Raw genomic sequence first — 23,811 nt, forward strand, 5'->3', positions numbered from 1 at the left:
CATTGTCATAGTGGTGACAGTGTGGAATGCCCAGAGGGGGAACACTTGGTATTATTGATGCGGCAGCAGACCCAGGGACTCTTGGCTGCGATCAAGGCAGGTCCAGAGGTTAGGAATGAGGCAGCAGTGGCAGCTGTTGGTTGCAATAGGCCCGTGGCCGGGGCCTCCTAGCTATCCGTGAGGCAGTGCAGCAGTGCAGGCAGTGACTTCTGGCACCAGCTAAGTGGGCCCAGCAGCAAAGTGATAGCACTTGAAAGGTGGTGATGCCTACATTGGTGGGTCTGGTGCAGGCAATGGCGAGGCTGGATGGAGGTGCAGATATTGTTGGTGAGCTGGCTCAGGGCTCAGGACTCATGGTTGAGGCAGTAAAATAAAGATAGACTCTCTTTCAGTTATATGTTTTTATTCTTAAACTATTCAAAATGGTGCCAGATTGTGGTAACAATTGAAGCTTTTCATGTAGAATCACAGAATCCCTACAGTGTGAAAGCAGGCCATTCAGTCCATTGGGTCACACCAACATTCCAAAGAGCATCCCATCCAGACTCACCCTGCTACCCTATCCCTATAATCCTGCAATTCCCATGGCTAATCCACCTGCCCGACACTATGGTCAACTTAAAAAAGCCTATGGACCTAACCAGCACATCTTTGGACTGTGGGAGGAAACCAGAGCACCTGGAGGAAATTCATGCAGGCATGGGGAGAATATGTAAACTTCAAACAGACAGTAACTCAAGGCTGGAATTGCGGTGGATCCCTGACACTGTGATGCAGCAATGTTAACCACTGAGCCATTGTGCCACTGTAAAATACAAGTGACAATAAATCAATCATTCCCTTCAGTCCAATAAACCTCTTACTATTACCTTAAATCTAAGGCCCCAGTCATTGATTCCTCCACCAAGCAGAATGGTCCTTCCTGTCTCCCCTATCCATTTCCCTCATAATTATCTACATTTCAATCATGTTCAAGCATTTTTGACCACAATGTTATAGCCAGTTCACTTATTCTCCCTTCAGCCTGTGCCTTCATCCACACCAGGAGAAAAAAAAGCCTTGTATCTACTGAGAAAGGGCACTGGCTGAGGCTTCTTCGAAGTAGATTTTGAATATTCTTAACGAGCACATCCACAGTCACAGCCCCTATTCCTAACCACAGGCCAAATCTGATGTAATGAATTTTAGAAATATGGATGTGAGTTTGCTCGCTGAGCTGGAAGGTTAGTTTTCAGACGTTTCGTCACCATTCTAGGTAACATCATCAGTGAGCCTCCGATGAAGCGCTGGTGTTATGTCCCGCTTTCTATTTATCTGGTTAGGTTTCCTTGGGTTGGTGATGTCATTTCCTGTTCTTTTTCTCAGGGGATGGTAGATTGGCTCCAAGTCAATGTGTTTGTTGATGGAGTTCCAGTTGGAATGCCATGCTTCCAGGAATTCTCGTGCATGTCTCTGTTTGGCTTGTCCTAGAATGGATGTGTTGTCCCAATCAAAGTGGTGTCCTTCCTTATCTGTATGTAAGGATACGAGTGATAGTGGGTCATGTCGTTTTGTGGCTAGTTGATGTTCATGTATCCTGGTGGCTAGCTTCCTGCCAGTTTGTCCAATGTAGTGTTTGTCACAGTTCTTGCAAGGTATTTTGTAGATGACGTTCGTTTTATTTGTTGTCTGTATAGGGTCTTTTAAGCTCATTAGCTGTTGTTTTAGTGTGTTGGTGGGTTTGTGGGCTACCCTGATGCCAAGGCGTTCAAGTAGTCTGGCAGTCATTTCAGAAATGTCTTTGATGTAGGGGAGAGTGGTTATGGTTTCTGAGCCCGTTTTGTCTGCTTGTTTGGGTTTGTTGCTGAGAAATCGGCGGACTGTGTTCATAGGGTACCTATTCTTTTTGAATACGCTGTATAGGTGATTTTCCTCTGCTCTGCGTAGTTCCTTTGTGCTGCAGTGTGTGGTGGCTCATTGGAATAATATTCTAATGCAGCTTCGTTTGTGGGTGTTGTGATGGTTGCTCCTGTAGTTCAGTATTTGGTCCGTATGTGTTGTTTTTCTGTAGATGCTGGTTTGAAGTTCCCCATTGGCTGTTCGCTCTACTGTGACATCTAGGAATGGCAGTTTGTTGTTGTTTTCCTCCTCTTTTGTGAATGTTATGCCAGTAAGGGTATTATTGATGGTCTTACTCTCCCCTACATCAAAGACATTTCTGAAATGACTGCCAGACTACTTGGACCTCTTGGCATCAGTGTAGCCCACAAACCCACCAACACACTAAAACAACAGCTAATGAACTTAAAAGACCCTATACAGACAACAAATAAAACAAACGTCATCTACAAAATACCTTGCAAGAACTGTGACAAACACTACATTGGACAAACTTGCAGGAAGCTAGCCACCAGGATACAAGAACATCAACTAGCCACAAAACGACATGACCCACTATCACTCGTATCCTTACATACAGATAAGGAAGGACACCACTTTGATTGGGACAACACATCCATCCTAGGGCAAGCCAAACAGAGACATGCACGAGAATTCCTAGAAGCATGGCATTCCAACCGGAACTCCATCAACAAACACATTGACTTGGAGCCAATCTACAATCCCCTGAGAAAAAGAACAGGAAATGACATCACCAACCCAAGGAAACCTAACCAGATAAACAGAAAGCAGGACATAACACCAGCGCTTCGTCGGAGGCTCACTGATGTTACCTAGAATGGTGACGAAACGTCTGAAAACTAACCTTCCGGCTCAGCGAGCAAACTCACATCCAGAACCTCAACCTGAGCTACAAATCTTCTCAAAACTCATTTTAGAAATATGTTTACCTCCTTAAAAACACCATTCTGGTACCTCACTCCAACCTTGACATGTCAGTGTTTGCTGCTCAGACTCCAGCTCATCAGTTTTTTGCTGCAGTTCCTCAAACAGTCAACACTTGCTTCAGAGGTGGCCACTGTGGATTACACAATGTCCACCAGTTCCAACATTACACTCTCTATTCCATTTAATTAATTAATTTGAGTATTAAATATTTTAAAAGTGAACTGCTCAACTTCAGCTGCAATAAGGTGTCCTGATTTAAACCACTTGGCCAAACAAAACATGATGTGGAGGTGCCAGTATTTGACTGGGCCGGTCAAAGTCAGTCACACGACACCAAGTAACAGTCCAACAGATTTCTTTGAAATCACAAGCTTTCGGAGCACTGTTCCTTTGTCCGGTGGAGGGCAACACACAGACACAGAATATAGAGTTGGGGAGCTAAAAACATTTGAGGAGGCACATTTTATGCTGAAAATCATGACACATTGTATTGAAAATATGTTGAAACAGCAAGAGAGTTCAGCCCTATTGCATTTAAGGTTGATTGCTGTTCAAAGCCACTCAATGCACATCTTTACTGCCATCATCTAAAAAGTGTTTGAGATATCACAGAAGTTACATCCCAATAATTAAAATATATAGACTTACAGGTTAATGTCCTGTTTAGAGAGTTTCAAATTTTTACTCCATGCTTCTAAGCGCTTTGCTTCTGCTAATCGTTCTCTCTTTGTTGGTACCCTATAAATAAGTAAATAAGACATTTCTATTAGACATGTAGAAAGGATAATTGTATTTTTTATTTTAACTATGGACTGATAACAGTAGTCTAATTACAATATGTTGCCACATTAACATTTAATGGGTATTTATTCCATACTTAATGATGGCATCATCCATTTTAGGAAATGATAAACTGCAGCTAAGGGGTATGTGTCACTTTTAGATTCAATACACTCCATACTCAAAAATGGCTAAAAAGAGACTAGAAATTGAAGCAACTTGTCTCACACTCATTGAAACTCGGATGCAAGAAACAGATGACAAAAAAGATAACAAAGTGTGAAGCTGGACGAACACAGCAGGCCAAGCAGCATCTCAGGAGCACAAAAGCTGACGTTTCGGGCCTAGACCCTTCATCAGAGAGGGGGATGGGGAGAGGGTTCTGGAATAAATTGAGAGAGAGGTGGAGGCGGACCAAACATGCATAGAGGAGAAGATAGGTGGACAGGAGAGTATAGGTGGGGAGGTGGGGAGGGGATAGGTCAGTCAGGGGAGGCTGGACGGGTCACGGAGGCAGGATGAGGTTAGTAGGTGGGAAATGGAGGCACGGCTTGAGGTGGGAGGAGAGGATAGGTGAGAGGAGGAACAGATTAGGGAGACGGGGACGAGCTGGGCTAGTTTTGTGATGCAGTGGGGGAGGGGGAGATTTTGAAGCTTGCAAAGTCCACATCGATACCATTAGGCTGCAGGGTTCCCAAGCGGAATATGAGTTGCTGTTTCTGCAACCTTCAGGTGGCATCATTGTTGCACTGCAGGAGGCCCATGATGGACATGTCGTCTAAGGAATGGGAGGGGGAGTTAAAATGGTTCGCGACTGATTTTAAATGTCTTGGGTGGTGGGGTTGGATTGTAGATGGTGGAAGTGTTTTATTCAGAATAAGAGCAAGGCACTGATTGGCAAGCCCAAGCCTAATGGTGCATGACAATGGTAAGCAACTTCAAAAAGTGTGGTAACTGTGATTATTCTAAAATGGATAAAAATTAATGCTATAGAAAAAAATAAATGATCTTGAAGTATGTAAAGTGGAATTATTTGTTTTTAAACATAGACTTCAATGCTGTTGACATCCATTCCAGCATCCAATTAGCTTTGTTGATATCAACTAGAAACTTTCATAATTAATTCCATCCAAAGTTTTACCTTGTTTCCATAGCATCATTTTTGTCCTAACATATTTTACCTTATATACTTCAAAGCTCATCTAACATTCACTAAGGGGAAATTTAAATGCATGGATGACCCAAGATGGTAAAGCAGGATTCCTTTTTCCAATAGCATCAGATTTTACAAACATGAAGGCGCATTAAGATTAAACTAGGTAAACAGAGTACTCACATGCAATTAAGCCTTTAGCTCACATCTGGTTTAGAAAATTTTATTCAAGAAAAAGCTCAATAACAGGACCTGAGATAACAAAGTGTAGAGCTGGATGAACACAGCAGGCCAAGCAGCATCAGAAGGGACCTGTCTTTCTGAAGAAGGGTCCAGACCCAAAACGTCAGCTTTCCTGCTCCTCTGATGCTGCTTGGGCTGCTGCGTTCATCCAGCTCTACACCTTGTTATCTCAGATTCCCCAGCATCGGCATTCCTACTATCTCTCTCAATAACAGGACCTATTGTTAGGCCATAAAAGATCATGCTGAGATTGCTGACATAACTTCAAACAAAGGCACGGTCTAAATAGGGGCTTCAATCTATACAACTGTAAACAGGCGTATCACCAAATACCTTCACAGCCTCCAAATAAATACACATGAATATATTATAGAATTGAATTAATATGGAGATTGAAGTTGTCAATGAAGAGGTTTAAGAGCTCAGACAAACCAGTGTAAAGATCAAAGCTTTGTAATAAAAGTACCACTTTGTCAAAGAAGGGAGGCTGATGATGTGGGTTGATGTTGATGGTGCATCCAGGATTCCAGATACTGAAGAGTTAAGAGACACACTAGTGAGTAAAATTTCTCTTTTCTCAACAAGATTGGATCTGCCACAGTGCTCAAGTTGCATTCTATGCTTAAAAGTTTAGATTTAGAATTGGGTTATAGTAAAGTTGAGTCAAAAAAAATCCTGTGTTGGCATTTCTCATTTCCATAAGCTGAACATTTACATAGTGACTAAAAGGTTTTTTTGTGTATGGCTGAATTTCATGTTGACAGTGTCCCACAATAAGCACAAGGTTTTGGCCAAGACTGTCCGTGTTTGGTCAGCCCTCCTGCCCATCTCCTCCCCCAGAAATCTAACAACCATCAAGCCTTTATCTGGCTTCAGACAAAACTCCTGACACTCAGAGAGGACATCCCACTTCAAACATGTCTCATGTCCCAGCAGCTTTTTTATGGCTTATAGTTTGTAAGGTCCTTTTTGTGGTTTATAGTTTGTAAGGAGAAGAGATGGCCTAGTGGTATTATTGCTAAACTATTCATTCAGAGACCCAGAGTAACGCTGTGGGGACCTGGGATCTGAATCCTGCCGGTTCAGATGGCGCAATTTGAATTTAATAGAAATCTTGAATTAAAAGTTGAGCTATCACCAGGAATCTACTGTCGATAGTTAGGGAAAACTCATCTGGTTCACTAATGTCCTTTAGGGAAAGAAACTGTCGTCCTTACCTGATCTGGCTTACATGTGACTCCAGACCCACAGCAATGTAGGTGACTCTTAAATTCCCTCTCAGCAATTACAGACGTCCAAACCAATGGCATCTTCATCCCATGAGCCAATAAAAAAGGACTATATTCCACAGTAACAAAGACAAGGGAATAAATGCCCTAGCATAATTGAGATTATTAAGCATCTTCCAAAAGGTTTAATTTCAAGGAGCAAGTCATCACAGGAAGCTGAAAACCAGGGTTTGATCTTCCTGCTTTATGAGTGAAGCTGGTAAGCTTTCTACTGCTTTGGGGCCGGCATCTGGCAGGAAGTGAGAATCTCCAGGAAGCCCGAGTTTTGCACGTGGAATGGTGGTTGGAGTCATTGTGGAGTATCTGAAAGGTACCAACGATTGTGGATAGCCTGTATAATGTAGTGGTCATACTGTAGCCTTGGACTCCACAGCGAGGAGTGAAATCAGTGACTACTAGGCAGAGCAAGAGGGTTAGCCAGGCATTGCATGAGTCTCCTGTGGCTATTCCCCTGAGATATTAATAAGAGGAATGGCCTCATGAAGAAAGTAGATAGAAACAGCCAAATGAATTGCACCATAGTCATCTCTGCTACACAGGGGATGAGTAAAAGATGTGGGAATGTAATAGTTAGAGAGGATTCAGTTGTAAGGAAAATATACATTTCTGTCACCACAAACAAGATTCCAGGATGGTTTATTGCCTCCCTGGTATTATGGTCAAGGATGTCTCACAATGGCTGCAGGACATTCTGGAGGGTTGGGTAAACAGCCAGTGATTGTGGCACGTATTAATACAAATGACATCAGTAAAAAAGAGATGAGGTCATAAAAGCAGAATATATGGATTATAGAAGTAAATTCAAAAGTATGACCTCAAAGGCAGTGATCTTAAGATTATAAACGGTGCCATTTGCTAATCAGAGTAGAAATAGCAGTATATATCAAATGGACATGTGACTGAAGAGATGCTGCAAGGGGAGAGGTTTCAGATTCCTGGCGCATTGGGGCTGGTTTTGGGGGAGGTGGGATCAATACAAACTGGATGGATCACACCTGAGCAGGGCTGGTGCTGATGTCCCACGGGGCTTATTTGTAAGAGTGATTGGAGAAACTTTAAACTAAAATGACAAAGGACTGAGAATCTATGCACTGAGTCAGAGGAAGCGGAATTAGGGGCCAAATCAAAAGACAGCAGGGGGAATAAGTGATAGGCAGACACATTCAGGGCCAAGATTAAATTAGGGCACAGTGAAAAATAATGGAATGGCACAGTAATCCAACAACACTAGCCTTAAGGCTTCCTGCCTTAATGCACAGAGAATGTACAATAACGTGGATGAGTTAATTGTGCAAATAGATGAAAACAGGTATGATATAGTCTGCATCAGAGACATGACTGCAGAATGACCAGGGATGGAAATTTAACATCTAGCGGGTATTCAGTATTCAGGAAGGGCATACAAAAAAGAGCTGCATTGCTGATTAAAGAAAAAAAACTGCAAGAATGAAGAAGGATACCTAACTCTGATGCTGTGGAATCTGTATGAGTAGAGCTGAGGAACACCATGGAGCAAAATACAATAGTTTGGTTTTTACACAAACCCCCAACTGGAGGGGTGATGTTGGGAATGACTTTAAAATGGAAATTAGAGGTGCACGCAATAAAGGGAATTTATAATTATGGCATAAAGATTGGGTAAACCAAATTAGTAACAATGCCACAGAGAAGGAATTCCTGTAGTGTAAATGGGTTGGTTTTCAGGACCAATATGTTGAGGACTCATCTAGAAAACAGGCCATCCCAGGCTGGGAAGTAAATAATGAAAAAGGAATAACTGGTAATCTAATTATGTTAGGCACCTTGAGAATGAGCAACTAAGACATGATATAATTTGTCATCAAGACAGAGAATGACAATAATTGATTCTAAGGTTATGATCGTGAATCTAAATAGAAGAACAGAATAGAAGATCATAGATTGGGAATGCTATTTAAACAGATGACGGTGAAAGACAATGGGAAACATTCAAAGAACACATTGGTAAACTTCAACAATTGTTCCTTCCTGCCTGGCACTAAACTAAAATGGCCACACCATGGCTTATAAAGGAAATTACAGATTGTAAAACAAAGAACTGCGGATGCTAAAATCTGAAACAGAATCAAAGGATCAAAGGTAGGGATAATAAATGAGGTCCTTGCCTGGGCTCTCAGCTCTTCCACTGCCCATTGGCTTCTCCCCTGACTTAGCATCTGCTACCCAACTACAATGCCTGCACCACCGTGCCCCTCATCCCCACAACACTCACACACACACACACACACACACACACACACACACACACACACACACACACACACAACTAATTATTGGGCCCAGATGTACGCAATGAACAGATTGGAAGGCATCAGCATTGAAGGAGTAACTTGAACAGAACAGGAGGAGAAAGGAAACATGGGGACATTTGGGTATCTTAGGGCAACTCCAATTGACACGAGTTGCCCAAAGACGGGGCGACCTCATTGGCCTCATGACCAGTTTTTATGGATAGCCTGACCACACAACATGGGCCTTCCACATGGCAAGAAGATTCCCAGTGGTGGTGAGAAGTAGACCTAATGTGCCCAATTACAGAACAACTATAGGATCTCAGTTAGCCAAAGTGTGACAATAAAGGTCAAAAATATGGGCTGTTCATTCAGGTCCTTATATTCTGATTTCTTTAAAGGTCACCGGTAGATCATAAAAGATATTAATGGGTACCGGAGGTCATTTTAGAGCATTATCCAACATCCATCAAGACTGACCTCTCTAATCTCTATTATGGTTTAGTCACATGCCATTGGGGAGATCAAAACTAGTTTTAATTCAGAAGGTAGTATGAAATCTTGATGAGTAACTTTGTCAAAATGGACTTCAGGTGCATCACAGGACTAAACTTGTGGTTTCAATACAGCGTGTCTGAACATGACTCTGGAAAGACATCAAAATGTAAATGCTCTCTTGGAAAACGTTCCATTGAACAAATGTCAGGATGAAAGATTGCGCTGCCAAGTAAGTGCAGTGGGACAAACAGGGGTTCTGCACTTGGTATCTCCCTTCAGCAGGAAATTACTTCTGAAAAAAGAAATAAAACTTTATTTCAGAGATAGTAGGAACTAAAGATGCTGGAGAATTTGAGATAACAACGTGTAGAGCTGGAAGAACAGAGCAGGGCCAAGCAGCATTGGAGGAACAGGCAGATTGACGTTTTGGGCCTAGACCCCTCTTCAGAAATAGGGGAGGGGAAGGGGGTTTGAAATAAACAGGGAGAGAGGGGAAGGCAGATAGAAGATGGATAGAGGAGAAGATAGGTGGAGAGGAGGCAGACCGGTCAAAGAGGTGGGGATGGAGTCAGTGAGGTGAGTGTAGGTGGGGAGCTAGGGAGGAGATAGGTCAGTCCAGGGAGGATAGACAGGTCAAGGGGGGGTGGGATGAGGTTAGTAGGTAGGAGATGGGGGTAGGGCTTGAGGTGGGAGGAGGGGATAGGTGAGAGGAGGAACAGATTAGGGGGGGCGGGGATGAGCTGGGCTGGTTTTGGGATGCAGTTGGGGGAGGGGAGATTTTGAAGCTTGTGAAGTCCGCATTGATAACATTGGGCTGCAGGGTTCCCAAGTGGAATATGAGTTGCTATTCCTACAACCTTCGGGTAACATCGTTAGGGCACTGCAAGAGGCCCAGGATGGACATGTCATCTGAGGAATGGGAGGGGGAGTTGAAATAGTTTGTGACTGGGAGGCGCAGTTGTTTATAGCAAGCCAAGTGTAGGTGCTCTGCAAAGTGGTCCCCAAGCCTCTACTTGGTTTCCCTGATGTAGAGGAGGCCACAATGGGCACAACGAATGCAGTATACCACATTAGCAGATGTGCAGGTGAACATCTGCTTGATGTTAGAAGTCTTCCTGGGGCCTAGGATGGGGGTGAGAGGGAGATGTAGGCGCAGGTGTAGCACTTCCTGCGGTTGCAGGGAAAAGTGTTGGGTCTGGTAGGGCTGGAGGGGAGTGTGGAGCGGACAAGAGAGTCATGGAGAGAGTGGTCCCTCTGGAAAGCAGATAAGGGTAGGGAGGGAAATATGTGGGGGTGGTGGGGTCGGACTGCAGATGGCGGAAGTGTCGGAGGATGATGCGTCGGTTCCAGAGGTTGGTGGGGTGGTACGTGAGGACGAGGGGGATTCTGTTTTGGTTATTATTGAGGGGAGGGAGTGCATTTTTGCAGGAAGGTGGGTGGGAGGAGCTGTATTCTAGGTAGTTGTGGGAGTCAATGGGCTTGAAATGGATATCAGTTTCTGGGTGGCTGCCTGAGATGGAGACAGATAGGTCTAGGAAAGGGAGACAGGTGTTAGAGATGGTCCAGGTGAGCTTAAGGTTGGGTTGGAAGGTATTGGTGAAGTGGATGAACCGTTCAAGTTCCTCATAGGTGCACTAGGCAGTGCCGATACAATCACTAATGTAACAGAGGAAGAGGTGTGGTTTAGGGCCAGTGTAGGTACAGAAGATGAATTGTTCCATGTTACCTACAAAGAAGCAGGCATAGCTTGGGCCCATGCGGGTACCCATGGCCAGCCCCTTTGTCTGTAGGAAATGGGAGGGATTGAAAGAGAAGTTGTCGACACTGAGGACGAGTTCGGCTAAGCAGATGAGGGTGTCTTTGGAGGGGGACTGGTCGGGCCTGCGGGACAGGAAGAAGCGGAGAGCCTTTCAGCCATTTGTATGGGGAATGTAGGTGTATAGGGACTGGACGTCCATGGTAAAGATGAGGTGTTGGGGACTGGGAAATTGGAGGTTCTGGAGGACGTGGAGGGTGTGGGTGGTGTCACGGATATAGTTAGGGAGTTCCTGGACCACGGAGGAGAAAACGGAGTCCAGATAGGTGGAGGTAAGTTCAGTGGGGCAAGAGCAGGCGGAGACAATGGGCCAATCAGGGCAGTCAGGTTTGTGGATTTTGGGAAGGAGATAGAAGCGGGCGGTGCGGGGTTGGGGAACAATGCGGTTAGAGGCTCTGGGTGGGAGGTCACCTGAAGTGATGAAAGTGTGGATGGTTTGGGAGATGATGGTTTGGTGGTCGGGAGTGGGGTCATGATCAAGGGGGTGATAGAAGGAGGTGTCGGAGAGATGGCGTCTGGCCTCGGCAATTTAGAGGTCAGGGCGCCATACTACAATTGCACCTTTCTTGTCCTCGGGTTTTATGGTGAGGTTGGGATTGGAGTGGAGGGAGCGGAGGGCTGCTCGTTATGTGGGGGAGAGGTTGGAGTGGGTGAGAGGGGTGGAGAAGTTGAGGCGATTCATGTCTCGAAAGCAGTTGGAGATGAAGAGGTCAAGGGAGGGAAGGAGAACTTGGGGTGGTGTCTATGAGGAGGGGGTGTGTTGGAGATGGGAGAAGGGGTCAGTAGAGGGAGGGTTAGGCTCACGGTTGACGAAGTAAGCGCGGAGGCGGAGGCGGCGGAAAACTGCTCAATGTCCAAATGTGACAATGTCCAAACAACAGCACCCAGCCCTGCCGAATCTTTACCATCCCCCCAGACCTCCCCCTTACTGAAGATGAATGGTCAGTCGTCAATAAAGAGCTCACCTTTGTCTCCCTCCAGCCAAGCATCAACGAATGCAGTCACGTTTGGACATTGGGCAGTCATGTTATGTCCACAGGATAAGTGTGTATCCAAAGCATGAGTCACATATGCACGTGTGATTTCCCATATGTGTGCAGTTGACCTCCACGACATCAACTGAATCCTGTTTCTTTATTTCAGACCTAGAATACAGCTCCTCCCACCCACCTTCCTGCAAAAATTCCATCCCCTATTCCCAATTCCTTCAACTCTGCCGCATCTGCTCCCGCGATGAGGCATTCCACTCCCATGCATCTCAGATGTCCTTGTTCTTCAAGGACCACAACTTCCCCACTGCAGTGGTCGAGAACACCCTCGACATGTCTCCCGCATTTCCCACAACTCATCCCTCACACCCCGTCCTTGCAATAACTGCCAAAAGAGAGTCCCCCTCATCCTCACATACCACCCCACCAACCTCCAGATCGAATGCATCATCGTCTGGCACCTCCGCCATCTGCAATCCGACCCCATCACCAAAGACATTTTTCCATCCCCACCCTTGTCTGCTTTCCGTAGGGACCACTCTATCCGTGACTCCCTCCAACCCCACCACACCCGGCACTTTCCCCTTAAACCAGAGGAAGTGCTGCACTTGTCACCACACGTCCTCCCTCACCCCCAACCCAGGCCCCAAGAAGACTTTCTACATCAAGCAGATGTTCACCTGCGCATCTGCTGATGAGATATACTACATCCGCTGTTCCTATTGTGGCCTCCTCTACATCCTGGAAAACAAGCAGAGGCTTGGGGACAGCTTTGCAGAAAACCTACGCTTGGTTCGCACTGAACAACTGCACCTCCCAGTTGCGAACCATTTCAACTCCCCCCTCCCATTCCGCAGACATGTCCATCCTGGGCCACCTGCAGTGCCATAATGATGCCACCGGAAGGTTGCAGGAACAGCACCTCATATTCCACTAGGGAACTCTGCAGCCCAATGGTATCAGTGTGGATTTCACAAGGTTCAAAATCTCCCCTCCCCCCACTGCATCCCAAAACTAGCCCAGCTCGTCCCTGCCTCTGTAACCTGTCCTTCCTCCCACCTATCGTCTCCTTCCACTTCAAGCCCTACCCCCATCTCCTACCTACTAACCTCATCCCACTCCCTTGACCTGTCAATCCTCCCTGGGCTGACCTCTCTCCTCCCTAGCTCCCCAGCTACACTTACCTTCACTGACTCTATCCCGCCTCTTTGACTGGTCTGTCTCCTCTCCACCTATATTATCCTCTATGCATCTTCTATTCCTCTCCCTCTCTCCCTAATTATTTCAGAATGCCCTTCCCCTCCCCCAGTTCTGAAGAAGGGTGTAGGCCCGAAACATCAGCCTTCCTGTTCCTCCGATGCTGCTTGGCCTGCTGTGTTCATCCCGCACTCCACCTTGTTATCTCTAATAAAACTTTATGATTGTTTTACACTGGAAAACTGAAGGGGTTTCCACTTAGAAAAATAGCTACAAAACTATACTAAATTCTTTTGATTGTTGATTTGGTCTACTCAAGTCTTCCCTCATCTCAGAAATACAACTATAGAATTGTTAGAATGCAGAAGAAGACAATGCAGCCCGTCCCACATCAGCTCTCTCAGCATCCTTACTTGGTGCCTAACTACTGCCTTTTCTCCTTAATCCTGCATGTTGTTTCCATCTAATTAGCCATTCAGTGACCTTTAATCACTTTATGCCCTTTTCAACAAAGTCTCCCTGCTCCTTAAGGGAGCAGTACAGTGGTTCTGTGTTCATCCAGCTCCACACCTTGTTACCTCGGATTCTCCAGCATCTGCAGTTCCTAATATCTCTGCTTCTAACACTGTACAGATTCTATGATTCATAGCAGCCAGAATATCATCATTTAATTTATACTACCGCTCCATGCTTTTTGTATGAAAGTATATCACCTCATACTTCTCCACAATGAACATCTGCCATCTGTCTGCCCACTCCACCAACTTATCAAGGTTTTGTTTTACATTCTACAACGTATTCTTCACAGTTTACAATTTTCCAAGTTTTGTGTTATCTGCAAACTTTGAAAGTATCCTTATACACAAAGATCTTGATCATTTATATGCAAAGGCATGGGTTACAATACCAAGCTGTTGGCAAACATCATTTCAAACCATCCTTCAGCCCAAAATATTTCCATTAAGCATCAGTGTTTCTTTTCACTTATTCAGTTTTACATTCATGTTGCTACTGTCCTTTCATTCCATGACGATTACTCCTCTCACAAGTATTACTGTATCAAATGTCTTTTGGAGGTCCATGTACACCATATTGACAGCCTTGCAATCATCTTCACGGTCTATTACCTCTTTGATGCGATGATAATGAGGTCAGCCAGCTGGACCTCATATAAATAAGAGTTCTCTGATTGAGCTGTTAATACAGTCAAGGAGTCACAGAGTCAAACAGCATGGAAATCGACCCTTTGGTTCAACCTGTCCATGCCAACCAAATCTCACAAACTAAACAACTCCCACTTATTATCATTGGCAAATATCCCCACTTCTGACCTGATGGTTGAGGGAAGGTCATTAATGAAGTATCTGAAAATGATTGGGCACTACTCTAAGGAACTAATCTGGTTCAGTCAGGGAGCCCTGGCTTACATAAAAAGGTGGAGTGTCAGGGTTACTGATGCTGTGGCGTCTGACTGTGTATGAGGCTATGCATATAGAACATAGAATAGCACAGCACAACACAGGTCCGTCGGCCCACGATGTTGTGCCCAACTTTTACCCTAATCCTAATGTCTACCTAACCTCCACCTCCACCTTATACTATCATCCATATGCCTATCTAATGGCTGCCTAAAATGCCCCTAATGACGCCAACTCCACTACCCTCTCCTGCAAGGAATATGACTGTCAATGAATGTTCATGTGTAAATAAGGATGACTTAGTATGGAGCACTGGCCTCTGTACAGTTATTTCGGTGGCAGTGAGAGGAAAGCACAATCCTGAAGAAACTTGCTAGCAACAGTTGTCTTTGAGTTGCAGTATGCACTTTCTTCATCATGCCTTTGATTGGGAAGCTTAACGCGTTCAACCCTGCTATTGAGGACCAGGCCCAGTATCTGGAATTAATGTATTATTTTGTCCTGGGTAAATTATAGTGTGGCAGATGAAAAACAATGAGCAATTCTCCTGATAGAAAAGCCTGTAGCTCCATAGGCTGTCATTACTTCCCTGAAGTACCAGATACTGAAACCTCTCAAGTATTGACTGACAGTTAAGGAATATTACAAACCCATGCCTCCTCTAATTCTGTTGCCTGTAACTTGGCAATTTGAGAACCACTGGAATATGCTTCAGGGTTTTGACTAAAACAACTGGCAAAAGCCCGTGAATTTGGTTTAACCCTTAATGAGATGCTGAGAGATACGTTGGTATGTGGGATTAATAATGAAACTATGCAGTAACGTCTATGAGCTGAAGCTCAACTGGATATCAAGCAGATGCTATGACTGGCTTTATCTTTGGAAAATGTATCAAATGAAGCATACAAAATGCCAGGTATACAGATGGAATGGACACCCGTGCCTGTCATCCTAAGCTTGGGGAACGCCACCTGAGTGCAGGTAATTGCACAGCCTCACTCAGGACATATCCTGATCACAATGACTCTCAATTGGTCCACAGCAAAACCTCAAAACAAAGCCACCTCGGCCAGAAAATGGTTCAAATTTTCTTCTGGATGTTGGCTGGCAAGCTATTGTAGTTGTTGCTGGTATGCAGACTCAGTACAGCAAAAGAGGCCTACTAGACCTAAATCGAGTAAGATAAATCATCGCTATTGGTGGGGAGACTCCAGGAGAGTTAACACCCTGGAAATTCTACCTTCATCTGATCTGGAACAATTAAATTGCTTTGCAACATCCAAATCAGGGATTTATATGTGAAGCTGGTGGGAGGTCTGTCCTTCATGAAGCTGGACATGAACCACACTTACTTGGAATTTGCATTTAGATCCCCAAAAGAAAGGTAGAATTAACATCCAGAAAGGTACTAACTCCCCTTTCCTGTTTTTTTTTCTCCTATAACTCTAGATTCCCATACTGATTAAAAAACTATCTATCTCAGCCTTGAATACACTTAATGGCCGAGTCTCAAAAGATTTCTATGGTAAAGATTCCACATATTCACAACCCTCAGAGAAGAAATTCCTCTTCATCTCTGTCTTAAACATGTGACTCCTTACGCTGAGATTTTTGCATTCTGGTGCTAGACTCTCCCACAAACGGAAACAACATTTTGCATATTCTCCCTGTGTCTGCATGGGCTTCCTCCAGGTGCTCTGGTTTCCTCCCACAATCCAATGATGTGTAGATTAGGTGGATTGGCCATACTAAATTGCCCATAATGTTCAGGGATGTGTAGATTAGATGTGGTGGGTCTGGGTGGGATGCTTTATGGTTCTGTGTGGACTTGTTGGGCTGAGGGGCCTGTTTCTACACTGTAGGGATTCTACAAATTCTATAAAAATTGCCAAGTCCTCTAAGAATGTTCTATTTTAATAAGGTGACCTCTAATTCTTCTAAGTTCCAAAGGGTACATGCCCAGCCTACTCAACCTCTCCTCAGAAGACAGACCCTCAATACTTGTGTGTTAGCCGAGTGAACCTTCCCTGATTGGCTCCAATGTCAGTATATCTTTCCTTAGATAAGGAGCCCCAAATGTTCACAATATTTCAAATATGGTCTGACTAGCACCTTGTTTTGTTTTGGCAAATTATCTGTATTTTTATACTCCGTTTTCTTTGAAATAAAGGCTAACATTCCATTTGCCTTTCATATTACCTGCTGAACTTGGATGCCTTCTCGTCTATTTTGTGGTCACGTACAAACCTAGCTATAGTTTATTCACTTTCATCACCCATGTCACTAATATATATTGTAAATAACTGTGGCTCCAGCACAGATCCCTGTGGCACAGATGAAACACCCTAAAAGAAACTCAGTCCCTATATGGTTCATTTGCAACCAATCAAGCAACTACAGCTGACATCTGCAAAAGAAATCCCAGTGTCCCAGGAATCTAAAGCTTTCCCTCTTGCACCATCTTTCTGGGTACACATTCATCTGTCTTATCTTCCTATCTCTATACTCAGGTACATATGACACTGAAGTAATTCAGAGATTATTATTTGCTGCTGTTTTCTAATGTTCTACCTACTCTCTAAGTTCCTATTGAAGGATGTCATCCACCTTCTATCTATATAATTAGTACCATCGTAGGCCATGATCTCTGGCAGTTTATTCTCCCCAGAAAAATATCCAATTGCCATTCTGTGACATCCTCAACCTTAGCAACAGAAAGGCAACACACCATCCTGAAATTCATACGGAGGGCCACAGAAACCCTGTCTTCTTCCCTAATTAAAGAATCCCCTATTGCTAAAACCTTTCACTGCTCTTCCTCCCATCCTATACAAAGTCCCCAGAGACCTTCAAGGATCCATCTCTGCCACCACAGACAACCATGGCGAACAGGAGGCAGTTAGGGACAGGGAAGTGGAAATTGTCAATATGGCAGAGAGCATCAGCAGAGTCATGGATGTACATGGGCAGGGTCTGCACAAGTGGAGAGAGGATGGAGTCAAGGTAGGAGGAAATGGGCTCGGTGAGGCAGGAACAGGCTGATACAATGGGCCTACCAGGTCAATCTGGTTTGTGGATTTTGGAAAGGAGGTAGAAGGAGGCTATCTGGAGTTGGGAGACGATATGAAGATTTCAGAAGGTTTTTGGAGATAATGAAGGTGGTGACTGTTCTGGCAACAACTGCCTGATGTTCAGATGTAGGATCATGGTCCGGGGAGGTAGGAAGAAGTGTCCGTGAGTTGGCAATGAGCCTCAACAGGGTAAAGACCAGTGTGCCAGGCTACAATGGCACCACCTTTGTCAGTGGATTTAGTAACAAAGTTAGGGCTAGACCTGAGAGAGCAAAGTGTAGCAATTTCAAAAAGCAACAAGTTAGAGTGGGTGTGAGGAGCACAGAAATTGAGATTGCTGATGTCATACTGGCAGTTTTCAATGAATGGATCGAGGGTAAGTAAGAGGCCAGGAGAGGAGGTCCAAGTGGAAGATGAATACTGGAGGCAGTTTAAGGGATTGGTGGAATGGGCAGTTGGGGTGAGGAGGGGGGGGTGCAGGTAAGTGGAGTCCTGCCCAAAGATGTAAGTGCAGAGACAGACGCAGCAGAAAAACAGTTCAACATCATGGCAAGCCCAAAAGATGGGTTTAAGGGGTATGAAGCAAAGTCCTTTGCCAATGACAGTACATTCAGCCTCAGAGAGGGGTAGGTAAGGTGACAAGGGCTCAGAGTGGGGGGCAGAAAGGGATGACATTTGAGGGTTAGGAAGGGGTTGAGTGCTAAGGTGCAATAATGATTGGCTCTGAGAGACAAGAGGGTACAGGGTCTGACAGGCAGAAAGGAGAGAGCGGTGCAGACTGGTGTTGGAGTCTATAAGTTGCTGGAGCTTGCACACCTTGATGCCTGAAAGAGAAAAAGTATTTTCTTCAGGAAATAAATGAACAAAGAAACAAAGTGCAGCAGAAGGACAGGCCCTTTGGGCCTCCAAGCCTGCGCTGACACATTTTGTCCTTCCATTCTAAAACTATCTTCAGTTACACAATTCATATCCCTTTATTGTCTCCCTATGCATGTATTCATCCAGGTGTTTCTCAAATGCTGCTGTTGCTTCTACTTCTACCACCAACCCCTCTGTCATGGAGTTGCAGGCACTCGCCACCTTTAGTGTGAAGACTCTGCCTCGCACAACTCATTTAAAGTCCCCACCTCAACCCCTCATCTTGAACCTATGTGCCCTAGTAATTAACCCCTTCACCCTGGGAAAAAGCCTCATACTTTCCACTCTGTCCAAACCATTCACTATCTTATAAACTATCAGATTGTCCCTCAATCTCCTGCATTCCAGTGAAAATAAACCCGGTCTATTCAACCTTTCTTCATAGCTAAAATTTCCCATACCAAGCAACAGCATTTACATCCTTCTAGTAATATGGTGACCGGAACTGTACGCAATATACCAAGTGTGGCCTAAGTAAGGTTCTGTAAAGCTGCAGAAAGATGAGATGAAGGATGAAGTGAAACTGGGGAATGGCACAGCTCTAAAAGAGGGTGAGTCAATGTTGCTGGAGAGTGGAGTTGTATGTGTGCACATGACAGCACATGGCATTAATTGTGAAGTGCAGGATGCAGTGGGAACAGCAGTCAGAAGAATATTGTATGTCCTGGAGATACTTGTAATCTCAAGTGGATCCAAAACATGAAGGGTAAAACTTTAGTTGAAATCCATATGGGATCAGTCTGAGTAATTGGCACTCGCTGAGAAAGGAAACATGGCTGTGAAAGTGAGTTTTGGCGAAACTTTGTTGAAAACCAGCAGTGAAATTGAAATCAATGATGATGTGCATGATGAAAGAAAATACCAGAACTCCTGTCAGAGGGAACAGCAAAACTTCTTCAGGGTGGTTATTCCTCAAAGGGACAAGGCAGTCGATTAAACACAATGTTGGATCAAATTACTGCAGATGCTGGAATCTGAGCTGAAAACAAGAAAAACTGAGATCACAACAGGTCAGGCAGCATCCATGAAGAGAAAGCAAGCTAACATTTCGAGTCTAGATGACGCTTCATCAGAGCTGAAGTGAAGTGTGAAGGGGGTGGCATTTATGCAACACTTCAGCACTCCAACACCTCCCCCAACTATTGTATAAATGCTGCCCCCTTGACAATCTCCAGCATTGTTTTGTTTAGTTCATTACTTTAAACTCCTTTTCTTAGGAATGCTGCTTGTACCTGTTACTCCATCGAAAGATTTAACAGCGCTCTGGAGCTTGATACATGCTTCTGTCTCAAGCAACTTCCCAGAACAGACTATAAATGAAAATTAGAGCCTAGAAAGTTGTCCCCCTAAGCCCTGGGAAAGTTGGGTAACTTGCTGTCACTTGGAATTATGGGTACAGTAAATTGTTAAAAAGTTACTCGTTTATTCCATACAAACAGATAAACCCATATTTTTACCTTCAGACCACAAGAATCCAAACTCACGTAAACATTATTAAAATATATGAATGTCAGTTTCATAGCTTGCAGATTTTCAATGACCTCTTTTACAACACCACTTGTCACCTATTTTTATATTGTCAGCAAGTTTGGATACATTGCATTCTGCGCCTATTTTACAAGTCAATGATATGGATAGTAAATAATTAAGGCTCCAGGACTGATCTTTGTGGCACTCCACTTGCTTTCAATGCCTTCCAACCTGCAAAAGACATTAATCCTGACTCTATCTTCTGTGTGTTTACCAATCCTGAAACTATGCCAATACAGAGCAATACCATGAGCTCCTATCTGTGTAATAACATTTAAATGGCACCTCATTGAATAATAGCTGGAAACCCATTACACTAAATTTATCAGCTACACTTAATTGCTTCTACTAATGGCATCAATAAAGAGCTCGAGTAATTTGTCAAATATGACTTCCCTTTCACAAAATCATGTTGACCCTGCTTGATTGATTGCATTAAGCTTTTCAAGATGCCCCATGTCTTCCTTAACAATGGACTCTAGGATCTTCCCAAAAACAAATGTTTGATTGGCCGGCCGACACTTTGTCTCCCTTTTTTTCAACAGGGTCATCATATTAGTGGTTTATCAATCTGCTGCAACCTTTCTAGAAGTCAGCAAGTCTGAAATATTTTGACCAATGTCCCACTATCTCTGCAGCATTTTTCAATATCTCTTCATTTAAAACCCTTGCATGTACGCCATCAGGTCCTGGCAGTTCGTCTTCTGTTAGTTCCATCAGTTTGTCAAATGCCTTTTCCTTTGTGATAGAGAATGTTACACAAGATTTTTACTCTGATTGGCATTCATTGGCTTCTCTCTTTGGGAGCTTTACTGCGCATCCCACCATGAAGACCAATGCAAATTTTGGTTGGAATTATCTGCCATTACCCTATTCCCCTTTATTAATTCTCCAGCTGCAACTTCCAAAGGTTGCACACTTAACTTAGCTACTCTGCTTTTTATACACCTGTAGAAGCTCTTGCTAGTTGTTTTTATATTTCTTGCCTTTCATAATCTCTTTTCTCTGTTTTCTTTGAGTTTTTTAGTGCCCATATCTGCATTGGTTTCCACTGGTGTCCATAGTAATCCAGAGGTTGTTACCTTTATGGTTTTGCTTTCTGATTTAGCACCAAGTTTTTGCTGCTTAGTAAGGCTTGGTTTTTGATCAGATACTCTCTTTGACCATTTTGTTAACCACGGGAGTTCGTCCATCAATCAATTCCTTCTTTTTAGCCAGAATAAAGTTCTCCTCAGTGTTATAAAATTTCTGCTTAAATATCCACCACAGATTATTCACTGATTTTCCCCTATTGTTGTCTATTTTCCCAGGAAACCTTCTTCATACCTCTGTAATTATTCAAGTTGAGGACATTGGTTTGAGAGCTGAGATGTTCTCCCTCAAACTGAATTTTAAAATCTAACATTTTGTGATCACTATCTCTTACTGGCTCCTTATCTACAAGATTGTTTACCAATTGTACCTCATTACACATTACCAATGTAAAATAGCCTGTTGCCAAGTAGGTTCTGCAACATACTGCTCTATGAAGCAATTGCTGATGTACTCAGTGCTTGCACTTGAGATGGCACAGTGGCTTCATGGTTAGCACTGCCGCCTTAGTGTCACAGACCCAGGTCTGATTCCAGCCTTGGTTGATTGTCTGCATGGACTTTGCATGTTCCTTGTGTGTCTGGTGTGGGTTTTTGCCGAGTGCACTGGTTTTCTCCCATAGTCCAAAGATGCGTGGGTTAGGTTGTTCAGATGTGCCAAATTACAGTGTCCGGGAATATGCAGGCTAGGTGGATTACTGAATGTCGGGTAACAGAACATGGGCTGAATCTAGAGTGGGATGCTCTTGGTGGGGGGGGTGGGTCAGTGCAAACTCGATGAGCCAAATAGCCTCTTTCCTTGTTATAGGAGCTCTAAAGTCGACACTCTACAAACCTGGTCCCCATGTCCACCTAATTTGTCCAGTCAATCTGCAGATAAAAATGAGAATTGTCGAGCACTTCTGACACACCTGCAATTTTTTCTTATTCATTTATGGGTTGAGGGTGTCATGAGCTAGGCTACATTTAATGCCCATCCCTAATTGTCCAGAGGGCAGTTAAGAGTCAACCACATTGAGTGGGTCTGGAGTCACATGTAGGCCAGACCAGGTAAGGATGGCAGTCTCCTTCCCTAAAGGACGTTAGTGATCCAAATGGATTTTTCCTGACAATTGACAATGGATTCATGGTCATCATCAGACTCTTAATTCCACATATTTATTGAATTCAAATTCCACCATCTGCCATGGTGGGATGCGAACCCAGGTCCCCAAAACATTATCTGGGTCTCTGGATTAACAGTCCAGCAATATCACCACTAGGTCATCACCTCCCCTATAACAAGCAACCCTAGGAAAAATAAGTATACAAAAATGAGGACCAAGGCTGACAAGGGAAATCAGGGACAGTACAAGAAGAACAAAAGAGAAAGCATATAATGAAGCAAACAGCTGTGGAAAGCCAGGGGATTGGGAAGCCTGCAAAGACCAACAGAGGATGACTAAAAAAGAAATAAGGAGGGAGATGTTTAAATATGAGGGTAAGCTAGCCAATAATATAAAAGAAGATTGTGAGAATTTCTTTAAGTATATAAATGGTGAAAGAGAGGCAAAAGTAGACATTGAACTGCTGGAAAATGACTCGAGGTGGAGTAATGAGGAACAAAGAAATGGCGGAGGAACTGAACAAGTACTTTGCGCCAGCCTTCACAGTGGAAGACACCAGTAATATCGCAAAAATTCAAGAGAGTTAAAGGCAGAGTTGAGCATGGTGGCCATTACCATGGAGAAGGTGTTGGAAAACCTGAAAGGGCTGAAACTGGATAAACTACCAGGATCAGATGGACTACACCCCAGAGCTCTGAAGAAGATAACAGAATAGTTAGTGGAAGCATGAGTGGTGATCTTTCAGGAATAACTGGAGTTAGGGAGGAACCCAGAGGACTGTAACCCCCTTGTTTAAGAAGGAACTAAGGCAAAAGACAGAAAATTACAGGCCAACTAACCTGAACTTGGTTGTTGGTAAGATTTTGAAGCCTGTCGTGAAGGATGAGATTTCTGAATATTTGGAACTGCATGGTTAAATAGGGCAAAGTCAGCACGGTTTCATCAAGGGAAGGTCATGCCTGACAAATCTGTTATAATTCTTTGAGGTAACTAACAGGTTCGACAAAGGGGAGGCAATGGATGTTATCTACTTGGATTTCCAGAAGGCCTATGACAAGGTGCTACACAGAAGGCTGCTGAGTAAAATAAGGGCCCATGGTGTTAGAGGCAAGGTACTAGCATGGGACTGAAGATTGGCTGTATGGGAGAAAGCAGAGAATGGGGATTTAAACTGTCCTTTTCAGGATGGCATCTGGTGACTAATGGTGCTCCACAACAGTCAGTGTTCGGACTACAACTTTTCACTTCATGCATTAATAATCTAGATGAAGGAACTGAGGATATTCTGGCTAAATTTGCAGATGATATAAAAACAGGTGGAGAGACAGACAGCATTGAGGAAGGAGGGGTGTTGCAGAGGGTTTAGACAGGTTAGAACAGTGAGCAAACAAGTGGAAGATGGAATACAATGTGGCTAAGTAAGTGTGAGGTCATGCATTTTGGTAAGACTAATAAAGGTATAGACTATTTTCTAAATGGGGAAAAAATTCAGAAATCTGAAGTGCAAAAGGACTTGGGAGTCCTAGTCTAGGATTCTCTGAAGTTTGAGCCAGTAGTTAGGAAAGCAAATACAATTTTGGCGGCACAGTGGCTCAGTGGTTAGCACTGCAACCTCA

The 23,811-nt window shown here is 43.9% G+C and overlaps 1 protein-coding gene across 1 annotated transcript in view; it reads right to left on the reverse strand.

Moving 5' to 3' along the window:
* ttc29 (tetratricopeptide repeat domain 29) overlaps positions 1-23,811 on the reverse strand; it is a 482,465-nt gene that overhangs the window by 428,871 nt on the left and 29,783 nt on the right. The window contains exon 3 of the mRNA XM_048537485.2: positions 3,475-3,564. Coding sequence (XP_048393442.1) covers positions 3,475-3,564 — 90 coding nt within the window. The remainder of the gene's footprint in view (positions 1-3,474; positions 3,565-23,811) is intronic.

Source organism: Stegostoma tigrinum, chromosome 1 (assembly GCF_030684315.1).
Source record: "Stegostoma tigrinum isolate sSteTig4 chromosome 1, sSteTig4.hap1, whole genome shotgun sequence".
Classification (NCBI taxonomy): domain Eukaryota; kingdom Metazoa; phylum Chordata; class Chondrichthyes; order Orectolobiformes; family Stegostomatidae; genus Stegostoma; species Stegostoma tigrinum.